This window comes from Gigantopelta aegis, chromosome 7 (assembly GCF_016097555.1).
Source record: "Gigantopelta aegis isolate Gae_Host chromosome 7, Gae_host_genome, whole genome shotgun sequence".
NCBI lineage: Eukaryota > Metazoa > Mollusca > Gastropoda > Neomphalida > Peltospiridae > Gigantopelta > Gigantopelta aegis.
In genome coordinates, this window is record NC_054705.1 from 42,757,889 (window position 1) to 42,785,841 (window position 27,953).

The following is a 27,953-nucleotide window of genomic DNA, read 5'->3' on the forward strand; positions in this document are numbered from 1 at the left end:
CCATTTTGGTTGCTATTAACGTCTGTTAGTGTCGACAAGCAACAACGTAGTCACATTCTGTGTGGGAAGTCATGGTGTCCCATCAGATTTGTCACGTTTTGATACATATACCCAGAACGGCGTCTAGTCTCCTCTTTTCGAAATTTATAAAACGATATATATATATATATTAACATCATGTTATGATTTATGCAGCCAACTGCACAACATTTTTTAGGCATCTTGGCCGTTAACTGCTGTAAATGATCGACGAAAGTTGCCTCAATTCACTGTCAAAACATAGGTAACGGAGAAAAAGACTGACCGCGTCACGTGATAAACAGGGGTCGAAGTACCCGAATGTTCGTTTCCGAGAATAAGGCGTGATTGGCACGGTAAGATAAACCGCCAAAGCTCAGTGTGTGCTCAACTACGACAGACAGCAGACAGCCATGGATCTCTCCAGTATTTCGGTGTTTGTGAAAGTCTGTATGATTCTCATTCCTCTCGGTGCCTTGTTACATCTCATTGGATTCGCATCTCCCTATTGGGCTTCAGTTCCTAATTTTCACGGCGGAATATGGAAAATTTGTAAAGTCAACAGACTGTGTGAGGATTATTTGGACTGGCCCAGTCTTCCAGGTATGTTTATTGGGGTCAGCCTATTATTTACAGTTTGATTTTGAAGTAGTCTGACGTGTTCATATATCACGAAGGTTTCGAACACGTCTGTCTCGGGCTTAGCCTCTGACATCGCCAGTGACTAAGTCCGGGACAGGAACGTGTGTGTGTGTGGGGGGGGGGGGGGGGGGGGGGGCGCGGAGGGGTAAATTTGGAGGTGGGCGGAATTTTGAATAATGATTTAGAAGTTAGGTCAGAGACCTAAGACCAAAAATGACCTGATTCACTCTCCTCATGTCTCGACATAAACATCTTAAGTCAAATAGTTGACATTTAAAAAATCTAGGCCAAAAAGATTTTAAGGTGATTTGAGGAATTTGTGACGGGCTGTCAAAATAAAGTGAGTCTGACTATTTATGAAAAAAACACCCCATAACATTTTGAACAACAGCCCAAAAATTTAAAGTCCGACTAAGCCTTCACCTGGAGGTAACGTTCGTTGAAAGGTTGGCGCCTAAAGTGATGAGATGAAATGTCTGCCGTGGAATTGTGGTAGAAGTTTCCTCCACCTGTGACCTAGCAGTGTTCTAGCTAGTTCGACGTAATGGGCGCCGGCGATGATCTTCAACACTCTGTGTTGTCCATATCCCTGAGAAGGACCCCTTGTCTGTAAAGACCCATCTCATGGATACCGCCCGGCAGTGAGTCCACGTTGGTGGTATTGCTAACCAAGTACTTTAGAGTACTGGTTCTTGATCTTGCTGACCTGCAAACTCCAGGAGGCGAAATCTCTGCCTTGGCTAGACGCGGAAGGCCGTGCCTTGGCTGGTTGGTCACTCGGGGGAGTGGCGGCCTTCCGTTTCACAACGGAAGTCCCTCAGGTGTGAGGGCCTCAACGGAGTCGAACAGAGAGGATCAGGAACGGGTGACGCCGATCGTGGAGTCTCACACACTGCTGAGTTCCTCTCCTGGCATCGATGACGCGTCTGGCTTCGCTTTCTGAGCTGGCTTGGTCGGCTATGCAGGCTTGTTCTGTCGGGCTGGGGGCGGCAACGCAGACGGTTTTGTCCCCCCTACTGTACCGCCACCGGCGCTCGTTTCTTGTTCTGTGGTTCTCTTCCTTTCTTCTTAAGTACCGGGTCGCCATACACCAAACTGGAGATAAGGGGGGGTAAGACGAGAGAGCAGGGAGACACGTCCAGCTTCATCTCGCTCAGAACTCGCAATGGTATTTACAGTCCGAAGCCCGAAAGTAACCCCGAAGACAAAAACAGAAGCCTTATGTTAATGACGAGGTGCACATTGTTCAATATTTGACACAAAGATACATAAATATATATATATTTTTTATTGTAGTGTGCATATTTGTTTGACTGGTTGTGTGCGGGTGTGAATACATACATATGTATGTGTCTCAATGAAGGCAGTGTTTCTGCCAGAAAGAAATTTTTGGGTATGGCGCTATGAAATTGAATGCAACCACAGTCAACTGGGGGTATGGGTGGGGGGATCCCCTAGAAAAAAATGGGTTAAGTTTAGGGTTAGGTTAAGAAAACCATACAGTAATGATAAGAGTAATTAATTTTGTCAAAAGGTTAACTTAAAACAAAAATCTGCAAAAAAATGTGGGTATGGCACCATACCTGTTTTACCCTGTGGCAGAAACCCTGGCTGGATCATACAGCAAAACACTTCATAGCCATAATAAATATCTAACCACATTGTTGATATTTTGTGTCAAAATCTATTTATTTTGGTCAAGTTTCAGAATTATATAACTTTATATAGACAGGGCTTTAGATTGCACCAAAGTAAATATATTGACCCCAATACCACTGAAATGTTATTTTTAATTTGACTGGTATACCGTGAAATGCATTTCAGCAACATCTTTACCAGCTGTTGATAACATTACTATACTAACAAGATCTTAGGGTGATACAGACAAAAAGCCAGTTGTGCCCAAATAATAATTACTTGGAATAATAATCCATCAAAGTATTACAAATAACCAATAAATAAATAAACAATGTACTGGGGTGTATTATATAAAAATCAAAACAATGTTTCATTTATATTATCCTTCTTGTACCAAAAAATATGAAGTAAAAAAAGGAGTAATATCAAGATTAAAAAAAACTACAAAACAACGTCTACACATTAATTATAACATTTACGGTATTACGTTTATAGGTCAGTGCTTATAATAGAGTACAGGTACATATACTTTAAATCATCATTTATTTGTGGTTTTTAAAATGTACCTAATCACAAAATTACATAAATCATAAAAACATGTTTTATTTTCATTAATAATTATTTTAAACTCATTAGTGGCACCGTGTTTCAAATACGAAATTTACCGGAATTATATCCGTTTCCGTGAGTAACTTAATGTTGAACTCATTATTTATTGATAACACAAAAATAAGCCCTTGAAGTGGACTCTTGTTACCGCCAATTTATATCACAAACAATCAAAACTAACCAATAAAATAATGTTTTATTTAGTTAATTTGTCTCTACGTTAACTTGCCTTGACATGTGGATACCGTTTTGATGTGTATTGTGTTGTCTGAGACTTCAATGGAGATCAAAACAATATGTGTCAACTACAAGTTCTCAGCTTTTGCACGAGTCTCGCTGCACAGAAGCATAACCGACATAAGCCTTAGGAGTACCTATTTTGCTGGAAGGCGCTGGTTACATCTATCTACTGAATTATTTATCTTTGACAATAGTTTTGAACTCACAAACGTCAGCTACATAATTTATTCAACCAACCACGAGTTATGTTCATTTGTACCCACGCCTTCTCACTGTGCATATATTTTAATAGCTGACCAATGGTAGTCGACCTCTTATAATTACTCTCTCTGCCTGTTCCTCCGTCTCTGTCTTTTTAAAAACAAATAATAAATAAATAAATATTTTTAGAATTATGAAAAATGCTTTTTGGGGTATTGCAAAAACCTGGATGACCAGAACCACGTCAGGTGTATGAAAATTAATATTCTAAATAATACAATTTCAGTATTTGTAATTTAAATGATCAAAAACGGCTTTTATAGTGAAAAATACGTCGCAGTGATTCAAAAACAAAGGTCCGTCACTTTAAAATAAAAGGCAATTCCTAGGTTGGGCAATCACTCTAACTTGTACTAATATTACTCTAAGCAGAGACATAGTTATGTTAGGCATGATCAACAACATAAAAGGTGATTTTGTAAATTGGCTGACTATCAACATAAAATATTATATTTACAGTATGAAAATACAAAAATGCCGCGAAAAATATTCTACAAAATAATTTTGAAATAGAAAAATATATTTATTACAAAAATTGCAACTATGAAGCATTTCATAAGCAATGGACACCATATAACACACTCTTTGAAAGAATGTTTTAATTAAAAATAATGCTTTGAAAGTTCACTTGGAAATAGAGTACTAATTAAAATGTCATTCTCTAATACTCTCTCAATATCCCCACATTTTTCTGTATACTTATCTACTGCTGTTGCATCCTCTCTCTCTCTCTCTCTCTCTCTCTCTCTCTCTCTCTCTCTCTCTCTCTCTCTCTCTCTCTCTCTCTCTCTCTCTCTCTTTCCGTCTTATAAATATTATAGAAAGCATTAACATATTTAAATGGCACATTTTGTTTAGATACTATTGTGTAAATATGTACTTTATAAGGCAGTGAACAGGTTGGGGAGCCGTGTTCTGGGGGCAATAAATCTTTTAAAAAAAAACCAAACAAGAAAACCCAACAACCTTGTATGGATCGGCAATGGAGGACAGGGTCGAATCATGAAAAGTGACTGAACTGAACTGAACTGAACTTTATTTACACTCTGGCCGAAATTCAACAGCATATGAGATACACTGTAAAAATATAATTAAATAAATAAATGACAAGATGGCACATTCGTCATAATAATGTACATCAGATAAAACAAGTGTATAGCTATGGGTTCATACTTGCATTTGAAGACATACATTGCATATACAAATAAAATGAAATTGTAAAAACATAGATTTCAGCCATGAGACTTAAGAATATGCATAATTTATTTACAAAAAACTGCTAGCTTTCTGAGAACACCCGGTTTTTTTACAGTCAAATATTATTCTAAATTTATAAACATTTGGTCAAGACTGGCAACACATTGGCAGAAGTCTTGTTCTTTCATCTTTAAAAAAGGACAACACATTATATAATGAAAATCGTCACTAATTTCATTATTTGTACACAGAAAGCATGTTCTATTTGTTAAAATTATTTTTTTCCACCTGCCTTTTTCAATGGGAAGATAATGATCCGAGAGTCGAAAGTGTAATAATGGTAACCAATATTTTTTTTCTCTAAATTGGTTAAATATGTCTCGAACACAATATTTGATTTAAACAGTCTGTAACAAGATGCTTTAGATGAGTTAACAATGTCATTGTGCCATGTTTGTCAGAATTGATCCTGTAATCTTAAAACAATTCTTTGTTTTAATAGATTTACATCTGGTAGCTGGTTACACTGTCCAGTCTATACATTACTATATCCAACTTCATCCAAGACAGATTTGATAAACTTTAACCATTTAATATCACATATCCCATTTTTATAATCATTCAGCAATAATTCATACACCAAGAATAATGATAACTTTGCATGTTTTCGTTATTAGTTTAAACCAAAAAGTTACCATTCTTAATTTGACATCAAGGGAGACTGGGTAATGCCCCAGTTCTCCATATAACATATTCATAGGCGTTTACTTCTTAACTGACAACAGAAACTTCATGAATTTATTTTGTAACGTTTCTAAATAAGACATGTTTTCAAGACCCCAAATCTCGCAACCATATAACAAAATAGGTTTGTACCATACAATCAAACAATTTCAGAAGGACTTGTACAGAAAGGTCATACGGACTTCCTTGTTTTAAGATAAAATACATCGCTTTTTCGGCTTGTAAAAACAAAGCTTTTCTAGTATTAGTAAACTTCTTAGACTTATGACATTTTTTTCCAAGGTACTTGTAGATCTCTACATTCTCTAAAATTATGTTTTCTAAATTAAATAGGTTTTTTTTATAGTCCTTCTTGCTACCATCAAACATTAAAACCTTAGTCTTCATGCAATTGACAGTTAATTTCCATGTACTACTATACACATCAAAGACATCTGATAAATGTAGCATATGATCATAATTGTCTGCGAGGAGTACCATGTCATCAGCATATAATAAAACAAATAAAACAGTACACAAATGTAGCACATCGTCAGATATCGGTTTTTAAGGCTAAGTCCATTGCAGCCATGCGGCTTGAAAGTATCTTCAATGTCATTAAAAAATAATGAAAACAGAAGAGGTGATAAGTTTTCACCTTGTCTCACACCTATACAACCTGGAACATAATCTGTATAAAGACCGTGAACAGTCACACATGATTTAATATGTTGATACACACTGTGAATAACATTAAAACATTTACCAGTCATACCACTTTTCACTACTTTATACCATAGTCCAACTCTCCACACAGAATCAAAAGCTTTGTTAAAGTCAATAATTTTTCCTTTCTAGTTTCTAGTAGTTCAATAAGGCCATATAATGTAAAAATGTGGTCAGGTGTGAAATAGTCTTTTCTAAACCCGGCTTGAGCTTCAGATAATAGCTCGTTTGTTTCTAGAAATAAAGCAATACGTTTATTTATAACAGCAGTAAACAACTTTCCAAGGCAACTAAGTTGGGTTATAGGTCTGTAATTTTCTGGGTTATCTCTATGACCATTTTTATAGATAGGTCTAATAATACCAACTAAGCAGGATTCTGAAAAAATGCTCTTATCAAAAACGATACACGATTAAAAAGATTAACATATATATCAATCATAATATTAATTGTTTCTTTAATATATTCATTTATTATTCTATCTATTCCAGGTGCTTGATTGTTTTAAAGAATTTTAACTATGATCAGTATTTCTTCTTTTGTTACCGGTGTATTTAGCAACGGATCAGTGCCTTCGTTATCATTATTCGATGGTCCATCGTGTTCCTCCGTGTCGTTATCTCTGCTGTTGATATCTTTATAATATTCAAAAAGTTTATCTAATAAGGGAGTTTCTCCTTCAGTCGAGTTTTTCCACAGAAGTTTCCAGAACGATCGAGAATCATGTTTATGTAATTCTGTAAACTCTCTGTCCTTTCTCCATTTATATAAATTCGAATATTTTAAAACAGTGTTTTTATAACATTTGCTTGCATTTATAAGTCTCTCTTTATATTCTAGTGTTTTTCTATTTCTATATGTTTTTTCATTTATAAGTCTCTCTTTATTTTCTGGTGTTTTTCTATTTCTATATGTTTTTTCATTTATAAGTCTCTCTTTATTTTCTAGTGTTTTTCTATTTCTATATGTTTTTTCATTTATAAGTCTCTCTTTATTTTCTGGTGTTTTTCTATTTCTATATGTTTTTTCATTTATAAGTCTCTCTTTATTTTCTGGTGTTTTTCTATTTCTATATGTTTTTTCATTTATAAGTCTCTCTTTATTTTCTGGTGGTTTTCTATTTCTATATGTTTTTTCATTTATAAGTCTCTCTTTATTTTCTGGTGTTTTTCTATTTCTATATGTTTTTTCATTTATAAGTCTCTCTTTATTTTCTGGTGTTTTTCTATTTCTATATGTTTTTCTTGCTTCAGTATATTTTCTTCTGAACAGTTTACACTGACTACCAAACCAGGGCTTATGTTTTCCGCCATTATCTTCATTACTGCTGTGTTGAGCTGTGTAGCCAAACGTTTCCGTAGCAGTTTCAACCAGTAGCTTGCTTATTTTATTCACAGTGTTGTTAAGAAGTTTTGTGGAGAATGTTTCACTGAGTGAGTCAAGTTCAGAAACAATGGCCGTTATTGGCTGTCTGTTTAGTGCATCGTCATTGTTCCAGTCACAATCGTGAAGCATCTGCTTCCTACTAACACGACGCCGTCGTGGGTTCACCGAGTACATATTGCGTAATACGTCTATAGTCCGTCCCACAAGAAACACTTTTTTCATGCTATGGAATTTACTACAAGTTATTTATTTCTCAGCCCATTGTTTTATAAATTGAACACAAAAATAGTCTTTTTTTGTTATTTCCAAAACACTTTTACTTTTCTTCTTATGTCAAATAAAATTGAAATTCTTTATAAAAAAACACACAAAAAAACACCCCAAAAACCCCTAACCCAATTGTAGGAGATTGGGACGGATAGGACGAACCATTAGTAGCAAAAGTTGTTTTATAGGCACCATCCCACAGACAGGATATCACATACCAAGACCTTTGATATACCAGTCGTGGTGCGCTGGCTGGAACGAGAAATAGCCCAATCGGACCACCGATCCTAGACGGAAGTGAGCGCTGTACCACTGGGCTACGTACCGTCACTTTGCATGTGTTGATTACGTGCATCATTAAATAAAACATTCCTTCCTTCATTATATACCGGCCTCGGTGGCGTTGTGGTTAGGCCATCGGTCTACAGGCTGGTAGGTACTGGGTTCGGATCCCAGTCGAGGCATGGGATTTTTAATCCAAATACTGACTCCAAACCCTGAGTGAGTGCTCCGCAAAGCTCAATGGGTAGGTGTAAACCACTTGCACCGACCTGTAATCCATAACTGATTCAACAAAGGCCATGATTTGTGCTATCCTGCCTGTGGGAAGTGCAAATAAAAGATCCCTTGCTGCCTTTTGTAAAAGAGTAGCCTATGTGGCGACAGCGGGTTTCCTCTAAAAAACAGTGTCAGAATGACCATATGTTTGACATCCAATAGCCGATGATAAGACAAAAAATCAATGTGCTCTAGTGGCGTCGTTAAATACCACGAGGCCGGTGTTGTTCTAATAGACTAAACCAATTCGTATTTCCAATAATGTTAACGTTTGCTATTAAACTGATATAAGCAGTGTATCAACACACCCAGGAAGTACAGCAATAAAAAGTGTGACACCTCACATCTAATCTAACTGCAAGAAAATGGGGGTGGGGGGTGTCACATACCATTTAAGATATTTAATTAATGTTTTTATTAGCAACCGTAATTTTTGCTGAAATTTGTAGTTCCAGTTTTGGGGGTTACTTTCATTAGTTTCAACCTCTGGTGTATACTGCATAACAACTGTATAACAAATAAAAGTGTATTTATTTATTTATTGCCAAAGGATAATAGTATTTGCACACAAAAAATCAATGTCAGATATTACTATCAATCACAGCCACAGCTGTTGTTACTCCGCAAATATTTGACGGTACACCTCGAACTTTGACACGGAACTCTCTTCTTTGGTACCATGCAACCTATATAAACACACTGTGGATATCAGCAGTAAAATGGAACAAAAATGTCATCCTATGTTTTGCCGTTCGTTTGATGCCCGTTGGTGAATCCCATTGGGGTATTTCTCGTTCCAGCCAGAGCTCCACAGCTGGTGTAACAAAGGCCGTGGTATGTACTATCATGTCTGTAGGATGGTGCATACAAAAGATCCCTTGCTGCTAATCTAAAAGAATAGCCCATGAAGTGGCGACAGCGGGTTTCCTCTCTCAATATCTGTGTGGTCCTTAACCATATGTCAGACGCCATATAACCATAAATAAAATGTGTTGAGTGCGTCGTTAAATAAAACATTTCCTATTCCTAATTGTTCCCCCCATCCCAATCATTGCACCACGACTGGTATATCAAAGGCCGTGGTGTGTGCTGTCCTGTATGTGGGGAAGTATAAAAAAAACCCTCGCTGCTAATGAAAACATCGGCCTCCCCCACCCAAACCCCCAATACTTGCTGCTGGTAATAACTTGGTACTTGGTGATGCCTCGACCAGAAGCGGTCAGGCCCTTTATAAGAGCCCTATGGGCAACCTAGGGAGACACCACAGCATCGAAGAGGTCTAAAATTAACGAGCTACTCTCGATTCACTAATATCAAAACCTATATTACCTCGGCCATTTACCTTTCGACCGACCGTTCAAAATTGCGCCAAATTCTCTCAATCAAAATTGCGCACCCTTTCTCTTTGGCATTTAACTGCTCCATTCAAATTCCATAGCACCACCACCACCCCCACCCGCCTGCTACCGATTTGATCGGGCTGCTGGTGCTCCCTTGCACCTGCCAGTGCAGGCGGTCCGTCCTCTCCCCTCCCCCCACCTTTCCTGTCATGGACGGAGGAGCCGGCCAAGGCCGGCTCTTGTGCCCACGATAGGCGTGCGCTACAACAGCTTGTTCTGAATGTGCACGTAAAACCCTATGACATGATATGACAATGAAAACAAAATGAAGGGTGGCTCTATGATCACAAGTTAAAAAATAACCAAATGTTTGACATCCAATAGCCGATGGTTAATAAATCAATGTGCTCTAGTGGTGTCGTTAAAACAAAACAAACTTTAACTTTAACCCAGGAGTTGCACCAATTTAATGCGCCATACCATAAACGGAATAGAGTCGGTGTTCTCGTTGCTCCATTTATGCGAGGCGGCCCGTCCCACTATTGCATTTTGCCGCCCTCCTTTCACGTTCTGTCGCCCTCCTTTATTTTTCTGCACCCCTCTTTATGTTCCCGCACCCTACTATATCTTACAGGACCCATCTCCACTATTATCTAAGACATTCGAACAGGTTGTACAGACGTGTTTAAAATGATCAAATGTTTGACATCCAATAACCGATGGTTAATAAAATTATCAATGTGCTCCAGTAGTGTCGTTAAACAAAACAGAACAGATCTTTATTTTGCTCAAGGCCACCAACCGGTAGCATCAGAGGATTATAATGGATGTTTTTTTTACGTCATAGACTTGTTTCAGACATGTGAGTGAATTTTTGTAATCATCTTACATTTTTGTTAGCATATTGAAGTAGGACGAATATCTTGCTTTTTTCAAAAGTATATAAAGCAACTACAGATATAAAGCAGGCTATATGTCCATGTGTTCAACACGAACAAATATACCCCACCCCCTCAATATGTAGCCCAAAATTGTTTTAAAAATATACATATGAAAACTTGTAACTAAAAAAACCCTAACATTTGGTGAACAACAAAAGACAATTTCTATATGCACCAACATAATTTTTAATAATATGTTTTGTAAGTTTATATTTTGACGGTAAGTCACAATCTGATTAATTGTGATTTTCTTGATATTTGTCCGATCGGACTTCCATTCCTCGGAATCCTAGTCTGTGGGACCTGTATCCCTAGGAATTTAAGTCTGTGGGACGTGCATTTCGAGGAATGTAAGTCCGTGGGACTTTTATTCCTGGTACTCCTAGTCCACAGGACTTTCAATCCTAGTATTCCTAGTCCTCTGGAATTTATTTCCGATAGTTTGCTTATTACATATATATGATTCCTGTAAATCCACGTTCGGGCAAAATGAGCTGGCCTAAAATCTTCACCATGCATTTTCATAATTTTACTCACAATATTAGTTGTAATCCAGGTAAAAATGCAGATTGATTTGTTTGGAATCCTATTTAGCGTCTTGGTAGTAATGCGAATATAAATATACGTTGTGTTCCAGATTCGGACATTTTCGTTTCTTTCGGGCAATAATGATCAGCATGCCTCCCCCACCCCTTCTCCCAAAAAGGGAGTCTGAATACCTATTGCGACCAAAACGGTCAGGTGTAAAAGTGTCATGAGTAGTTAGTCTGTTTAAAAGGATCTTTGTAAATTGTGTGTGCATATTATTGACAGTATGATAATTGTTCTGGGATTACTGTTTTCTTTTAGTCGGTATAGTAGCCCACTGAGCTGCTAAAACCCACTCTTAGACATTGATATTTCTATTAATTGATGAACATTAATGGAAACCATTTAACATATTTGTTTATCGATGGTATGGTTTGTTGGGACTAAGATATCATAGAGGCTAGAGTATGATATGTCATATGTTAGACCAAATTATTTTTTAAAATGAGCAACATTGACAAAGCAGGCACATATTCAGTAAGCTATGCAGGGGAGAGGTCAAGAAATTTGCTTTGAAGAGGGGTGTTTAGAACACGCCACCTCACCCAACACCCTATGTACACGCGCCTGCAACATTATTGACAGAAAGGCACAATCTTAAAATTATATAATAACAAGATAATGTATACAACGCAAATATCATATTTTTATAGTTAAATTATTATTATTATTATTATTATCAAATACTAATATTTAATGTCTAACAGATAATTGTGTTGGTATAGCATATGGGCAAGTTATACTTATTTGCGAGTACTAATATGCTTCGAATTGTGGTAAATGTTTTTGAGTTACTTTTAAATGTTTAAATATTTTGGAACAATACGCAATGAATAAAGACCTTGGTTCTGCTCATGTAATAAGGTCAACAAAATGTGTACAAACTCTTGCAAATTATATAAATGGAAAATATTGGAATAAATAGAAAATATTTAAATAAAGAGAGGCGCTAGTATCCTAAGTTAATTAAATAAACATAAAAAGGAAACTGTTTTTCGTTTTGTTTACATTTATAATTTAATTTTTATGTGTACGACCGGACTTAAATTTTGATTGTCCAGGAATGCAAGTCCGGCCCGGACTTGATATCCTGGCAGTCAAACCAGTATTCCTAAGGAACGCAAGTCCTAGGAATAACCTCATAACCTGATAACCTCAGCGCGCCAAACGACACGTGGTACCTCTTAGCGGTTCTACTAACCCCGAGGAAAAAAAAAGAAAAAAAGAAAGAAAAAACAACCTGATTCTGCAACTAAACAAGATGGCGGACTTTTCCAGTCTCTCTGGTTACGCGAAGGGCTCGCTAGTTTTGATTCTCTTAGGCTGTCTGTTGGATGTGATAGGTTTTGGTTCGCCATACTGGATCAGTGCGCCCGGGCAACATCAGGGGTTGTGGAAACTTTGTATCTCAGATATTTGTTATGATCTTCTAAATGCCCGCCAGTATCTTCCAGATAAGTTGGGTTCTTCATCATTAACTTTGGTGGCACCATTTTAAAGCTGCAGTCGCGAGGAAATCTTTGATATTTTTAAAGCTGCAATCTCGAAAATACTTTTTGATATTTTAAAAATCTACAATCTCAAGAATAATTTTGATGTTTTAAATCTACAATCTCTAGATAAATATATAATCTCTAGAATAATATTGATATTTTAAAAAATCTACTCGTTCCAACCAGTGCACCACGATTGGTATATCAAAGGCTGTGGTATTTGCTATCCTATCTGTGAGATAGTGCATGTAAAATACCCCTTGCTACTAATGAAAAGTTGTACCGGGTTTCCCATCTACGACTATATGTCAAATTACCAAATGTCTGACATCAATAGCTGATGATTAATAAATCAATGTATTCTAGTGGTGTCGTTAACCAAACCACCCCCTACATTTGCGTGCAAGTTAAGTAGTTACGTATTTAACACTGTGCTTTTTGGGCATAGTGATGCATGCAGTAAGTTTCAAACTCTTGACCGCTATTATAATATAACCTCTGCTTGGCTGGGAAAGAGGGGGCAGTGTCACACTCATGTAGTATTCTCTATAGAAACAACTCGTTGTAAGATAAATGGTATCTAACGGCCGCTCATGTATTATTCTCTATAGAAACAACACGTTGTGAGATAAACGGTATCTAACGGCCGCTCATGTATTATTCTCTATAGAAACAACACGTTGTGAGATAAACGGTATCTAACGGCCACTCATGTATTATTATCTATAGAAACAAATCGTAAGATAAATGGTATCTAACGGCCGCTCATGTAGTATTCTCTATAGAAACAACTCGTTGTCAGATAAACGGTATCTAACGGCCGTTCATGTAGTATTCTCTATAGAAACAACTTGTTGTGAGATAAACGGTATCTAACGGCCGCTCATGTAGTATTCTCTATAGAAACAACTCGTTGTGAGATAAACGGTATCTAACGGCCGTTCATGTAGTATTCTCTATAGAAACAACTTGTTGTGAGATAAACGGTATCTAACGGCCGTTCATGTAGTATTCTCTATAGAAACAACTCGTTGTGAGATAAACGGTATCTAACGGCCGCTCATGTAGTATTCTCTATAGAAACAACTCGTTGTCAGATAAACGGTATCTAACGGCCACTCATGTATTATTATCTATAGAAACAACTCGTAAGATAAATGGTATCTAACGGCCACTCATGTAGTATTCTCTATATAAACAACTCGTGTGTGTGTATGTGTGCGTGTGTGTGTATCTATGTGCGTTTCTTTTGTTGTTCAGTGTATATATTTGTAAGCCACGTCAATGATTCACCACCATGTGAACTGAGAGAAATAAGCGTTCTGTTGTATGTACTGATACCAGGAGATGAGTATGTGCTTAAAAGGACGGGGTCGCCTGGGGTGCTTTGGTCACAGGATCGAAACTCTACCTTTAAGACCGTGTATTCGTCATCATCAGAAGGGTTCTAAATTTCCACACGTCTGGACGTGTCAATCCTGGACCGACCGCGCAACAGACAAACACTGTACCACTGGCTTTACAGATACATGCCAAAAATATATAATATAGCGGGGATTCTAGAATGGCCATGAGATCAGTGATTTTAAAAATTTGCTAGGCACGATTAAAAATTTACTTGCGTAACTTACGAAACAATTGCGTAACTTACGAAACAATTGTGTAACTTACGAAACAATTGTGTAACTTACGAAACAAGTATTACATCCATCTTACAAAAGTGTTTCTTATTAACACTGGCTGTCGAGAACTCCAGTTTGTAATTTGCCTGAAATATTTAAAAGCATTTTTATTTAAATTATTATAAGCACATATTTTGTTTAAAAAAGCAGACATGTGTTGATAAAACACTGAACAGTCTTGTTTCGGAAACTTGTTGCTCTAAGCTATACCACTAATCGTTTCACCCACCGGAACAGATGACATAGTTACAATATTTATAATTGATGCATGCCACGGCTCTGGACGCTAGTTAGAGCTCATTTGAAACGCAGAAATGGCAATAAAAAAATGTAGCTATATGCGCACCAACTGTTTAACGTTGATATACTTCAGAACCAAACTTGTTTTCCTTCGCTATAACTTACCATTGTGTGACACCCAATAGCCGATATACTTTTGTGCTGGGATGTCGTTAAATATTCATTCATTCATTCATTCATTCATTCGCTATAAAATGTGTGTAAACGAAATGGTGGACCCGGAAAAAGACAATTACCTCTTTGTCTCTAGGTGTGCGGTCTCGAGTCATTCTCTCTATGTCTGTCTGTCTGTCTGTCTCTCTCTCTGTGGGGGCGAAACGTAGCCCAGTGGTAAAGCGCTCGCTCGATGCGCGGTCGGTCTGGGATCGATCCTCGTCGGTCGACCCATTGGGCTATTTCTCTTTCTAGCCAGTGCACCACGACTGGTATCTCAAAGGCCGTGGTATGTACTACCCTGTCTGTGGGATGGTGCATATAAAAGATCCCTTGCTGCTAATCAAAAAGAGTAGCCCATGAAGTGGCGACAGCATGTTTTCTCTCTCAATATCTGTATGGTCCTTAACCATGTCTGACGCCATATAACCGTAAATAAAACATTTCTTTCTTTCTCTCTCTGCGTCTATTTTCCCTCTCTTGCTCTCTCTCTCTCTCTCTCTCTCTCTCTCTCTCTCTCTCTCTCTCTCTCTCTCTCTCTCTCTCTCTCTCTCTCTCTCTCTCTCTCTCTCTCATACACAAACACACACTTTCAATATCTATGCCTCTATCAGTTTGTGAATGATTCTGTCTGTCCGTGTGCTTGTCACTCCGTGTCTCTGCATTGTTTTCCATTAGTAGCAAGGGATTTTTTTTATATGCACCATCCCACAGATAGGATAGCACATGCCACGGTCTTTGATATACCAACCGTGGTACACTGGCTTTGAACGAAAAATAGTCCATATGGTCTACCGACGGAGATCGATCTTATACCTACCGGCCTCGGTGGCGTCGTGGTTAGGCCATCGGTCTACATGCTGGTAGGTACTGGGTTCGGATCCCAGTCGAGGCATGGGATTTTTAATCCAGATACGGACTCCAAACCCTGAGTGAGTGCTCCGCAAGGCTCAATGGGTAGGTGTAAACCACTTGCACCGACCAGTGATCCATAACTGGTTCAACAAAGGCCATGGTTTGTGCTATCCTGTCTGTGGGAAGCGCAAATAAAAGATCCCTTGCTGCTAATCGGAAGAGTAGCCCATGTAGTGGCGACAGCGGGTTTCCTCTCAAAATCTGTGTGGTCCTTAACCATATGTCTGACGCCATATAACCGTAAAATAATGTGTTGAGTGTGTCGTTAAATAAAACATTTCTTTCTTTCTTTTTGAATTCTGAACCAGGAGAAAAACGTCTCGTTGTCAGTATTAATCACTGTTTAAATATGTATGGACACGCCACGATGTCCACCCTCGTCGCTATAATGACAAAATTGTTTTCAACGTGTCTATCGCCGCCTAACTGAAACCACGTTATTCTATGAACTGATTTCTTTTCACGGTCATGTTGTTTTTCTCAGAAGAGAAGAAAAGATAGCAGTTTCACGGAAACATGCTATTTCCCGATTCGGCTAATTCCGCCAGGTTGATGGAGTGGGTTCCCGGAAAAAAGGCGTTATTCTTGTTTTGCCCGCTTTATGATATTGTCGAGAGAGGTCAAACCGCGGCAAGTTGTGACTGTGTGTTTACTCCTGGAATGTCGGTAATCCAGAGGGAGTGGTGACGAAGATGGCCCAGTTTACAGTATTTATAAACGATTGCAGCACCATCTATAATGATATCTGTAAATATAACACTCAAGGCCATTTCAACAGTTTCCTGTCGTTCTATCCGCTTGTCGTCTTTTGATTAGCACTGGCGATAACCTTCTTTCAAGTTCTTTGTACATACCCGATACGGTACTTCGCAAGGGTGCGGTGTATAACTCAGTGGTAAAGCGCTCGCATAATTCGCGGTCGGTCTAGGATCGATCCCCGTCGGTGGGCATATCGGACAATTTCTCGTTCTAGCCAGTGCATCACGACTGGTATGTTTGTGGTATGCGTTATCCTGTCTATGAGATGGTGCATATAAAAGGTAATTTGCTACTAATGTAAAAATGTAGCGGGTTTCTTCTCTAAGAATAAATGTCAAAATTACCAATTACTGCTAGTGAGAGGCGGGACGTAGCCCAGTGGTAAAGCGCTCGCTCGATGCGCGGTCAGTGTGAAATCGATCCCCGACGGTGGGTCCACTGGGCTATTTCTCGTTCCAGCCAGTATCTCACGACTGGCATATCAAAGGCCGTGGTATGTACTACCCTGTCTGTGGGATGGTGCATAGAAAAGATCGCTTGCTGCTAATCAAAAAGAGTAGCCCATGAAGTGGCGACAGCAGGTTTCCTCTCTCAATATCTGTGTGGTCCTTAACCATAACCGTAAATAAAATGTGTTGAGTGCATCGTTAAATAAAACATTTATTTTTACTGCTAGTGAAAAAACACCATGTAGCTGAATACTAATACTATATGTCGCAACACTGAACAAATGTTTGACATCCAATAGCCAATGATTAATTAATCAATGTGCTCTAGTGGTGTCGTTAAACAAAACAAACGTTTATAATATTTTTAGTCACATACATCGCCTATGAGATTTCATTTGGTATAGTCCAAGTTCAATCTAATTAAAATTAGCTCCACTATTACATGTGGATCTAACAGCAGCCAGTTGGATCTCATGTCCACCAATCAAAACCTTACTTGCAGAATCATGCCAGTGATTTGAAAATAATTTGAAAACTTTCCGAATTATCCTAAGCATACATGACATGTTTTAGACCAGTAGAACTAATTTTAATGAGATGTAAATAATAATTTAAATATTGACCAATCACATTTCGCCTCTTATAACGTTATTTGGGAGCATACAAATTCTAAAAATATCGGGCGAGTCTATTTTAGTGGCCGCAGTACAGCGAACCATACCAATACGTACGGGATTGGTTATCAGGCTTCAGTTTTATATTACAAATTATTTATTTTATAAGATAAAACATGTTTTAAGGCATTCGTAATTCACACGAAACATGTCGTTTACCCTCAGGATAATTCGGAATGTTTTCAAATTATTTTCAAATCACTGGCACTGTGTGTGTATGTGTATGTGTGTGTGTATATGTGTGTGTGTGTGTATGTGTATTTGTGAGTGTGCATGTGTGTGTATTTGTGTGTGTGTGTGTGTGTGTGTGTGTGTGTGTGTGTGTGTGTGTGTGTGTGTGTGTGTGTGTGTGTGTGTGTGAAGGGAATAGTATATTTTTTTATATTAATTTACCTATCTTGTTTGCGAAGAAGTACCAATTAGTTAAATAGTAAATTGATCACAGACTTTTCGGAACATTTTGGATAATTGCCGAATGCATAATACATGATAGAGGGGCGGGATTTAGCTCAGTCGGTTGAGTACTCGCTTGAGGTGTTTGCGTCGCAGGATCGAACCAGCTCGGTGGATCCATTCAACTGATTGGGGTTTTTTCTCGTTCCAACTAGTGCGCCACAACTGGACAAAGTCCGTGGTATGTGCTTTCCTTGCTGCATTAGGAAAATGTAGCGGCTTTCTTTTGATGACTAAGAGTAACAATTACCAAATGTTTGACATCAAATAGCCGATGATTAATTAATTAATTAATGTGTCGTTAAACGAAACAAACTTTAAGACATGATAGTTATCTCCCGTATTTTAGTGTGGACGTTGTATAGCCTATAGTCCGTCCCATCCTACAAAAAAATTTTTTGTTAATAATTTCAGTTTGGTTTGACGTAAAAAGTTACAAAATAATCTGCTGAGAAATAGATAACTTGTAGTAAATTTCACATTATGATAAAAGGTGTTCGCTGTGGGACGGACTATAGAGTGTTTTTCATCGAATGCCTAGTTTCTTCGAAGGTATTTGATATATATTGGTTCCATTTTTTACACAAAGAGTTAGTATACGCCGACAACTGTCTGATACTAATTGTAAACCCTTTCTCGAGGGGACGGGACGTAGCCCAGTGGTACAGCGCTCGCTTGATGCGCGGTCGGCCTGAGATCGATCCCCGTCGGTGGGCCCATTGGGCTATTTCTCATTCCAGCCAGTGCACCACGACTGGTATATCAAAGACTGTGGTATGTGTTATCCTGTCTGTGGGATGGTGCATATGAAAGATCCCTTGCTGCTAATCGAAAAGAGTAGCCCATGATGTGGCGACAGCGGGTTTCCTCTCTCAATATCTGTGTGGTTCTTAACCATATGTCCGACGCCATATAACCGTAAATAAAATGTGTTGAGTGCGTCGTTAAATAAAACAATTTCCTTTCTTCCTTCCATTTCTCGACATTGAGGGACAACCTCCAACTTCGCTAGAGTTAGGAGATCATGGGGTAACTATATAACAGAGGTCGAGATAACGAATAGACCGGACGTAGCCCAGTGAAAAAGCATTCGCCCGTTGAGGCACACGTTGGGCTATTTCTAGTTTCAGCCAGTGTGCCACGACTGATATATCAAAGGCCGTGGTATATGCTGTCCTGTCTGTGGGATGGTGCATATAAAGGATACTTTCTACTAATGACAAAATTTAGAGGGTTTTCTCTATGACCATATATCAGAAATACAAAATGTTTGACATCACAAAGCCGATGATTAATAAATCAATGTGCTCTAGTGATGTCGTTAAACAAAAACAAACTTTATCAAAATGTTTGACATGCCATAGCCGATGATTAATATATCAGTGTACTCTAGTGGTGTCGTTAAACAAACTTTAACAAATGTTTGACATCCAATAGCCGATGATTAATAAATCAGTGTACTCTAGTGGTGTCGTTAAACAAACTTTAACAAATGTTTGATATCCAATAACCGATGATTAATAGATCAGTGTACTCTAGTGGTGTCGTTAAACAAACTTTAACAAATGTTTGACATCCAATAACCGATGATTAATAGATCAATGTGCTTTAACTAACTTTGAGATCATATATCAGAATTATCAAATGTTTGACATCCCATAGCCGTTGATGAATAAATCAATGTGTTTTACTGGTGTAGTTAAACAAAACAGACTTCTTCTTCTTCCATTAATAAAAAAAACATGTTAAAGCACGCCTGTTGTGGACAAAACCTCTAACTTCGCCAGAGAGTTGTATTTTGGGGGTATCATGGACACAAGCTCTTTATCTTCGCCAGAGAGTTCTGTTCTGGGATAACTTTGAGATAACGGTGTTTTTAAAATGTTCATCCTCAGGCTGGCTGCGAGCGACCCAGTTCTTCGAGACAGTCGGGCTGATTCTGATCGGGGCCGCGGGCATCCTGCTCATCCTCACCATCCTCGTTCAGATGTTCAGGGACAAAAAAATCTTCTCCATCCTCAACGCAATCCTCTGCTTCGCGGCGGGTAAGTCACGTGATCATATGTTACGCTTTGCAGTCGGTAAGTCACGTGGCCATATGTTACGATTTGTAGTCGATAAGTTACGTGATCATATGTTACGCGTTGAAGTCGGTGATTCACGTGATCATATGTTACGCTTTATAGTCGGAAAGTCACGTGACCATATATTACGCTTTGTAGTCTGTAAATCGCGTGATCATATTACGCTTTGTAGTCGGTAAGTCACGTGATCATATGTTACGCTTTGTAGTCGGTAAGTCACGTGATCATATGTTACTCTTTGTAGTCGGTAAGTCACGTGATCATGTTACGTTTGTAGTCGGTAAGTCACGTGATCATATGTTATGCTTTGTAATCGTTACGTCACGTGATCATGTGTTACGCTTAATAGTCGGTAAGTCACGTGATCATATGATATGCGTTGTAGTCGGTAAGTCACGTGATCATATGAAATGCGTTGTAGTCGGTAAGTCACGTGATCATATCATATGCGTTATAGTCGGTACGTCACGTGGTCATATATTATGCTTTGTAGTCGGTAAGTCATGTGATCATATGTTATGCTTTGTAGTCGATAAGTCACTCACGTGGTCATATGTTATGCTTTGTAGTCGGTAAGTCACGTGATCATATGTTATGCTTTGTAGTAGGTAAGTCACGTGATTACATATTATGCTTTTATAGTCGTTAATTCACGGGATTATGTTGTTGTTTTTTTGCGATTAGTAAGTCACATGATCATATGTTATGCTTTACTACGGGTCTGTAATTTTAATAAATTATCTTAACAAAACTGCTTTAATTATGAACGCAGTTTTGTTAAGATAATTTAAAAGAAAAAAAGAAGAAGAAAGAATCCTTAACGTGCTAGAGTTCCGAATGAAATCATTTTCAACAGTTTCCAACCCTCCCAAAAACTTCAAACGACGAACATTAAAATACCCCCCCCCCGCGCCAAAACGCAAGCAAAATAACAATAACAACAAAAAACAACAACAACACAACAACAAATAATTTTTAAAAACCCCTAGCAGAGAATACCATCCCCACAAAAAAAAATCCAAAAAAAAGCATGAACAAATGCAACACATATCAGACGCTTAAAAGACAAATAAAAAATAACAAAACATTACATTTCGTGTTAAAGTATTGGAATTTGAGAGGGAGGGGGAGGGGGGGGGGGGGAGGAGAGAGAGAGAGAGAGAGAGAGAGAGAGAGAGAGAGAGAGAGAGAGAGAGAGAGAGAGAGATTGACCGTAAATGACTCAGTCTGATAAGGTATTTTGGTTAGACTTGGATGTTGACTGGTTAGGACGTTTCTTGCAATGCCGAGATCGTATCTGAAAGTATGACAAAAGTATGTTTAGCACCTATTGTAATTATTATTGATCATAGTTAGTCAGTGACTAATATAGGGTGTATACCATCAAATCAAATCCCATAGACGACAATAGTAACATATGTGGCTAAAACGCCAACCTGCAGCGTAGCAATCGACATATACACCACGAATATAAATACTACCTCCCTCAACCTAAAAAGTGAATCAGAAAAAAATGGGGGTTAAGCTGCTCATTTCAGAGATAGCGAGTAGCGTCTATGACTAACCTAGTTCTGCACAAAATTTGATTTTTTTTTTTTTTACAGGTACCCCATACATGTTTCAAGCACAAGGCTGCTTAGCTCGAATACCCTCTCGCTCTCCCCTTATACAAAGAGTCCACTCTAGCCCTCCCCTTACACATATAGTCCCCTCTATTCCTCCCCTTACACATATAATGACTCCAGGTAAAGACTACTTGACAGAGTGATACTAGATGAAATAAAATGCATACATTTGGTTTTGCCCAGATGAAACCTTTTTATACGCCCGTCTATGATGGGTCGTGGTATGGTATGGCGTTGTCCGTCCTCCGTCCGTCCCTCCGTCCGTCCGTCCGTCCGTTCTTCCGTCCGTCCTTCCGTCCCTCCGTCCGTACGTCCGTCCGTCTGTTAACGTGTTCTTGTCCGGACCATATCTTGCGTACAGATGCATACATGACCATCAAACGTCACACATGGGAACAACTTGGGTTGGTAGTGTGTCACATATGATTACTAGGTCACTGTGATACAAATAAATAAAACAATTTGTCTATATTCTGAACATCAAAGGAAAATCTTGTTTAGCCTTTGAAGAAGTCAGGACTTCATTAATCAGACAGCACCTTCTCCAATGGATACAGTATCATCAGTAGTTGGTCCAAAACAAACTGTTCATCCATCCCATTGGAAAAATTTCACATAATTAGAACTGATTCCGTAACACATTCATTAGTATCTATGGTTTTCCATCAAACTCTTGACGGGCGTATCATGTATCTCACCGGTACTCTTGTTTTATTTTACAACAAACACTCTCACATTTATCAGGACTTTTGATACTAACTGCTCTATCAAAAGTTGGGTACACCTCCAACTTTGACCCAACCGGTGCACCTCCAACTTTGACCCAGCCGGTGCTCCTCCAACTTTTACCCAGCCCGTGGACCTCCAACTTCAACCCAACCGGTGCACCTCCAAGTTTGACCCAACAGGTGCACCTCCAACTTTGACCCAGCCGATGCACCTCCAACTTTGACCCAGCCGGTGCACCTCCAACTTTAACCCAGCCAGTGCACCTCCAACTTTGACCCAGGCGTTCACTTCTAACTTTGACCCAACCAGTGTACCTCCAACTTTGACCCAATTGGTGCACCTCCAACTTTGACCCAGCCGGTGCACCTCCAACTGTGACCCAGCCGGTGCACCTCCAACTTTGACCCAACCGGTGCACCTCCAACTGTGACCCAACCGGTGCCCCTCCAACTGTGACCCAACCGGGGCACCTCCAACTTTGACCCAACCGGTGCACCTCCAACTTTGACCCAACCGGTGCACATCCAACTTTGACCCAACCGGTGCACCTCCAACTTTGACTCAACCGGTGCACCTCCAACTTTGACCCAGTCGGAAGTTAGTTAGTTTAGTACAGTTGTATTACCTTTGGATCCCAGACATTGCACGGCAATTCTGATACTTTATCTAATGCTAGAGAAGAAAGGGAAAGGAACACCCCAGCACATTGATACAAACACAGTTTTCCTTCTTTTCTTTTCGTTAGACAAAATACCAGACGGAGTTAAAAAAAAAAAAATCTTTTATTTAAAGCTGGTTGCATCTTCGTGGGAGTGATCATCTACGGAACACAAGATGGCATCTCAACTTACCTGAGCTGGGCGTTCGGGCTGTGCATTGTGGGAGGAATTCTCGTGGGCGTGGCAGGTGTGCTTCTCATCGTGTCGGCAGTGGCCCGTGGCTAAGCAACATCGAGACATTTCGTACCAAACGAAGTATTTATTCGTACAATTCCGTAATTTTTACGGAAAATACCGAAATATTTACAAGGAACAGTAATTAATTGTGGTAGCATAATAAAAAGTACTCTGTACTCGGTACTCTTATTATATTTGAAGTGCCCAAGAATTAAATAATAATAACAATAATAATAATAATAATAATAATAATAATAATAATAATAATATATGTTGACATTATTTATTTAGTAACTAGATTTTTTTTTTTAATCTCGATTTTATTTGAAATGTGAATAAGACTATTCAAGAAATCATTTTCGTGTTCTAAATATTAATAAGAGTAGGGGTTGAGAAATGGAGGCAGCTTGATTGTTTTTTTTTTTAAATAAAGTTTTGTTTTACAATATTATTGCAAACTCTTGAAATATACCGTGGCTGTTTTAACGAATCTTCAAAGCTGTATTCTGAATATAGTGCTATTTTTATGTCTGTAATTACTGACTGGGTGTTAAACACTATGCATATTCCTTACGTATATTTACATAATTATGCAACGTTTAAAGGTATATTTCACTTGTAGTATTGAATTATAACATTATATATATATATATATATATATTATTAGTTATTTCTATTGTCTGTTATTGCATAATGCACCGATATAAGAGTGCAGACTTAGCTTGTGATTAAAACACATTCTTCTGTAGCTATCTGGTTTTGGTTTTGTTTTCTATAAGGGGGGGGGGGGATTATGGTTCAGTGGTAGAGCACTCGCGTGAAGTGCTCTAGGTCGCAAGGATGATCGACCAGCAGACGTTTACGTGCTGATGCCAACAGGCGATCCATGGCTAATACATCAACGAGTATTGTATGTATGCCTAGTTTACTGTACTGGAACGGAGTAGTATGTGTGCAGACTAATATATCTATATATATCCCCGTCTCTCTCTCTCTCTCTCTCTCTCTCTCTCTCTCTCTCTCTCTCTCTCTCTCTCTCTCTCTCTCTCTCTCTCTCTCTCTCTCTCTGTGTGTGTGTGACGCTCTCTCAATCTCCCTCCCTCTTTCTGTGTATGTCTCTCTCTCTAAATATATCTAGTGTAGAAATTACGGTATGTTAGGCACCTCTCTTTCACTTGCACTGTCATTCATCATTCTTTCTCACTTACCGGTCTCGGTGGCGTAGTGGTTAAGCCATCGGTCTACAGGCTGGTAGGTACTGGGTTCGGTTCGGATCCCAGTCGAGGCATGCGATTTTTAATCCAGATACCGACTCCAAACCCTGAGTGAGTGCTTCGCAAGGCTCAATGGGTAGGTGTAAACCACTTGCAGTGATCCTCTATTGGTTCAACAAAGGCCATGGTTTGTGCTATCCTGCCTGTAGGACGCACAAATAAAAGATCCCTTGCTGCTAATCGGAAAGAGTAGCCCATGTAGTGGCGACAGCGGGTTTTCTCTCAAAATATGTGTGGTCCTTAACCATATGTCTGACGCCATATAACCGTAAATAATAAAAAAAAAATGTGTTGAGTGCGTCGTTAAATAAAACATTTCTTTCTTTCTCATTTGGAGTTTGCCAAAGCTTAGCTGAATGTGGGTGCTGTCAGGTTTCTTTCTGTAGTGTGTGTGTATTAGTGATTAATATGTAGATTTTGTTTCAATCAAGGAATTCGAAAATGATCAATGTAAAGGTATTTGACTTCAAAGATAGGATTGTTGTGGTATTAGAGCGGAAATCTTTGACTACTCTTTGGTGGGCAGCGATTGCGAAAACATTAAATAGCTTGGTCTCAGACTGAAATAGGACTAATAACAGTCCAAATGTCCGTCTATCTCTCTTACAGTCTGAGTACTCGGGCTACCGGGAGTACAGACATTAGGCCACTAACTGAACATGGTGAAGTACAAAGTCACATTACATAGCTTGGTCTCAGACTGAAATAGGACTAATAACAGTCCAAATGTCCGTCTATCTCTCTTACAGTCTGAGTACTCGGGCTACCGGGAGTACAGACATTAGGCCACTAACTGAACATGGTGAAGTACAAAGTCACATTACATAGCTTGGTCTCAGACTGAAATAGGACTAATAACAGTCCAAATGTCCGTCTATCTCTCTTACAGTCTGAGTACTGGGGCTACCGGGAGTACAGACATTAGGCCACTAACTGAACATGGTGAAGTACAAAGTCACATTACATAGCTTGGTCTCAGACTGAAATAGGACTAATAACAGTCCAAATGTCCGTCTATCTCTCTTACAGTCTGAGTACTGGGGCTACCGGGAGTACAGACATTAGGCCACTAACTGAACATGGTGAAGTACAAAGTCACATTACATAGCTTGGTCTCAGACTGAAATAGGACTAATAACAGTCCAAATGTCCGTCTATCTCTCTTACAGTCTGAGTACTCGGGCTACCGGGAATACAGACATTAGGCCACTAACTGAACATGGTGAAGTACAAAGTCACATTACATAGCTTGGTCTCAGACTGAAATAGGACTAATAACAGTCCAAATGTCCGTCTATCTCTCTTACAGTCTGAGTACTGGGGCTACCGGGAGTACAGACATTAGGCCACTAACTGAACATGGTGAAGTACAAAGTCACATTTCAAGTATCAAAATATAATAGTAATAGTGCATAAGCCTAAAAGCATTTCATAGCAATTTTGTTAAATTACTATAAAGACAAGATTATTAAATTTATATAAAACATCGTTTCAAGGTACATGAATACAGAATAACCCTACTGCATACACTGGCAAGATATGATGACTAGATGAATCTCTATATTTTCGATCAGTGACCAAAAATATAGATCACGTGACATAAGCCCGACTCGACTCGAGTATTTCAGACTATTTCAACGAACATACTCTTTAAGTCATTTGTTGAAGTACAGTAAATACAAATAACTTTTAGTTTTGCGATAACAAAACCAAACTTGTATATTTATTTATGAATTAGAGTTTAGAAACGCTTTCTTATTTATGAGCCAACATTAAAGCATAAATAAAAACAACGAATTTCAATGGAATTTACTTTTCATCAAAATTAAGGTTGCCAAATGGCAGATGATTCCATGCGCCTACGTTTAGCCTGTGGTGGCTGAGACATTTTCGTTCTTTCTTAGTAAAATTCTGTGTGCGTATTTCTCCCTTCTATCGCAGAAAAGATTAAAAAAAATTGTTTGTATTTAGTGTATAAAATACAAATTGTTTTTTCCGTGACTCGTATGACGGCCACAGTTGTTCGCGTTTAATCTCTACCTGCCCGAGCCTGTCCTAGCAGCACTGGAAGATTGACCGACCCATTCTAAGAAGAAATAGGAAGTAGGGTCGACCCCTACTACTCTTTTCTGGACTTTACTTTTGTTTCATATTGGTTCCATCTCGTATCCTCCTGAACCGGGCCCGTCCGCACCGCTATACCAACCCATGACGACTGGACTACACCCTAGTCTGATACACTCTTTTGTTCAGACGGATCCGGCTTCTCAAGATCTGTATTTCAGCACAGCACTACACCTTCAACGTCTATTGACTGTCAATCTAGGGGTTTTCTTAATGGGATGCAACCCAACTCGTCCCTACAAGCTGTGCACCGTAACAGCCTTAACGAAGCCACTCACGTGGACATATAGATCGGACTTTTACACTTTTAGACCTTCGTTCAAAATTTTATGTCATAATTTACCTCTTTTTTCTATATTATTAAATAGTCCGATCCTCTCTTCTTTGTCTCATTTTATTTTTGGACTGTCCTTCTAAAATGCTCCAAATTATATAAATATTTGGCCGAGAAGTCAATTCCCTTTCAGTTATGGCTAGTTAACTTTTTAGATTTTTTTCACTAACTGCTATTCCAAATTTCTGTCTATTTCCAATGCACCCTCCTTCTGTCCCGGACCCAGTCACTGGCTAAGTCAGAGATTGTGCCCGGGAGAGACGTGCTTGAACATTAATTGGATATAGGCACGTTAATAAGTTATCCAATCCAATTCGTTATCAAAGCGCACTGACCAAAACTCAAAGGTGGAAACTCTAATGTGTGAGTATCTGAGATTTGTCTGAAGATGAAACGAATTTACAAGGCACCAGACAGTATAATTGAAAACACTCGATTACTCTGATTCCCCTGATTTTATTTTTTGGATTAAAAATTCAAGTCTTCCTGCTATTAAAAACTTCGCCCTCTCTAAAGTTTGAGAGAGAAGTAACTTCGCTCTATGATTTTGACCTAGCGTGAGCCCCGATATATATATATATATATATATATATACATATATATATGGTTATGCATGTCTGCTCTTTAGGCGGGATCACAAGAGACCCAGTGCCCTGATATTTTCTTATTCAAGTAAACATTTTAACTTTCTATAAACTTATAAAGAAAATCACATAAAAAAAGGAAGAATGTGTTACACTAAAGACTGCCGAATCCAGTCACGCTCAAATAAACCTTAATGCCTAGTCCGTCAACATATGACTGTGTTTTGACTTCGGGCGTCACGTTCCGCTACACATTGAATTTACCCCAAAAAATGTATCCGGGTACTGTTA

The 27,953-nt window shown here is 38.7% G+C and overlaps 1 protein-coding gene across 2 annotated transcripts; it reads left to right on the plus strand.

The window, feature by feature from the left end:
• The first annotated feature begins 412 nt into the window (after nt 1–412).
• Nucleotides 413–24,091, plus strand: LOC121377760. 2 transcript variants are annotated; one of them, XM_041505849.1, is made up of 3 exons: nt 413–621; nt 19,908–20,057; nt 23,243–24,091. In XM_041505849.1, the coding sequence occupies exons 1-3, from the start codon at nt 432–434 to the stop codon at nt 23,392–23,394; spliced, it is 492 nt and encodes a 163-aa protein (XP_041361783.1). In that variant the 5' UTR covers nt 413–431; the 3' UTR covers nt 23,395–24,091. The 2 variants fall into 2 exon arrangements, with proteins under 2 accessions (XP_041361783.1, XP_041361784.1); XM_041505850.1 differs by lacking the exon at nt 413–621 and adding an exon at nt 16,678–16,717.
• The last annotated feature ends 3,862 nt before the right edge of the window (nt 24,092–27,953 follow it).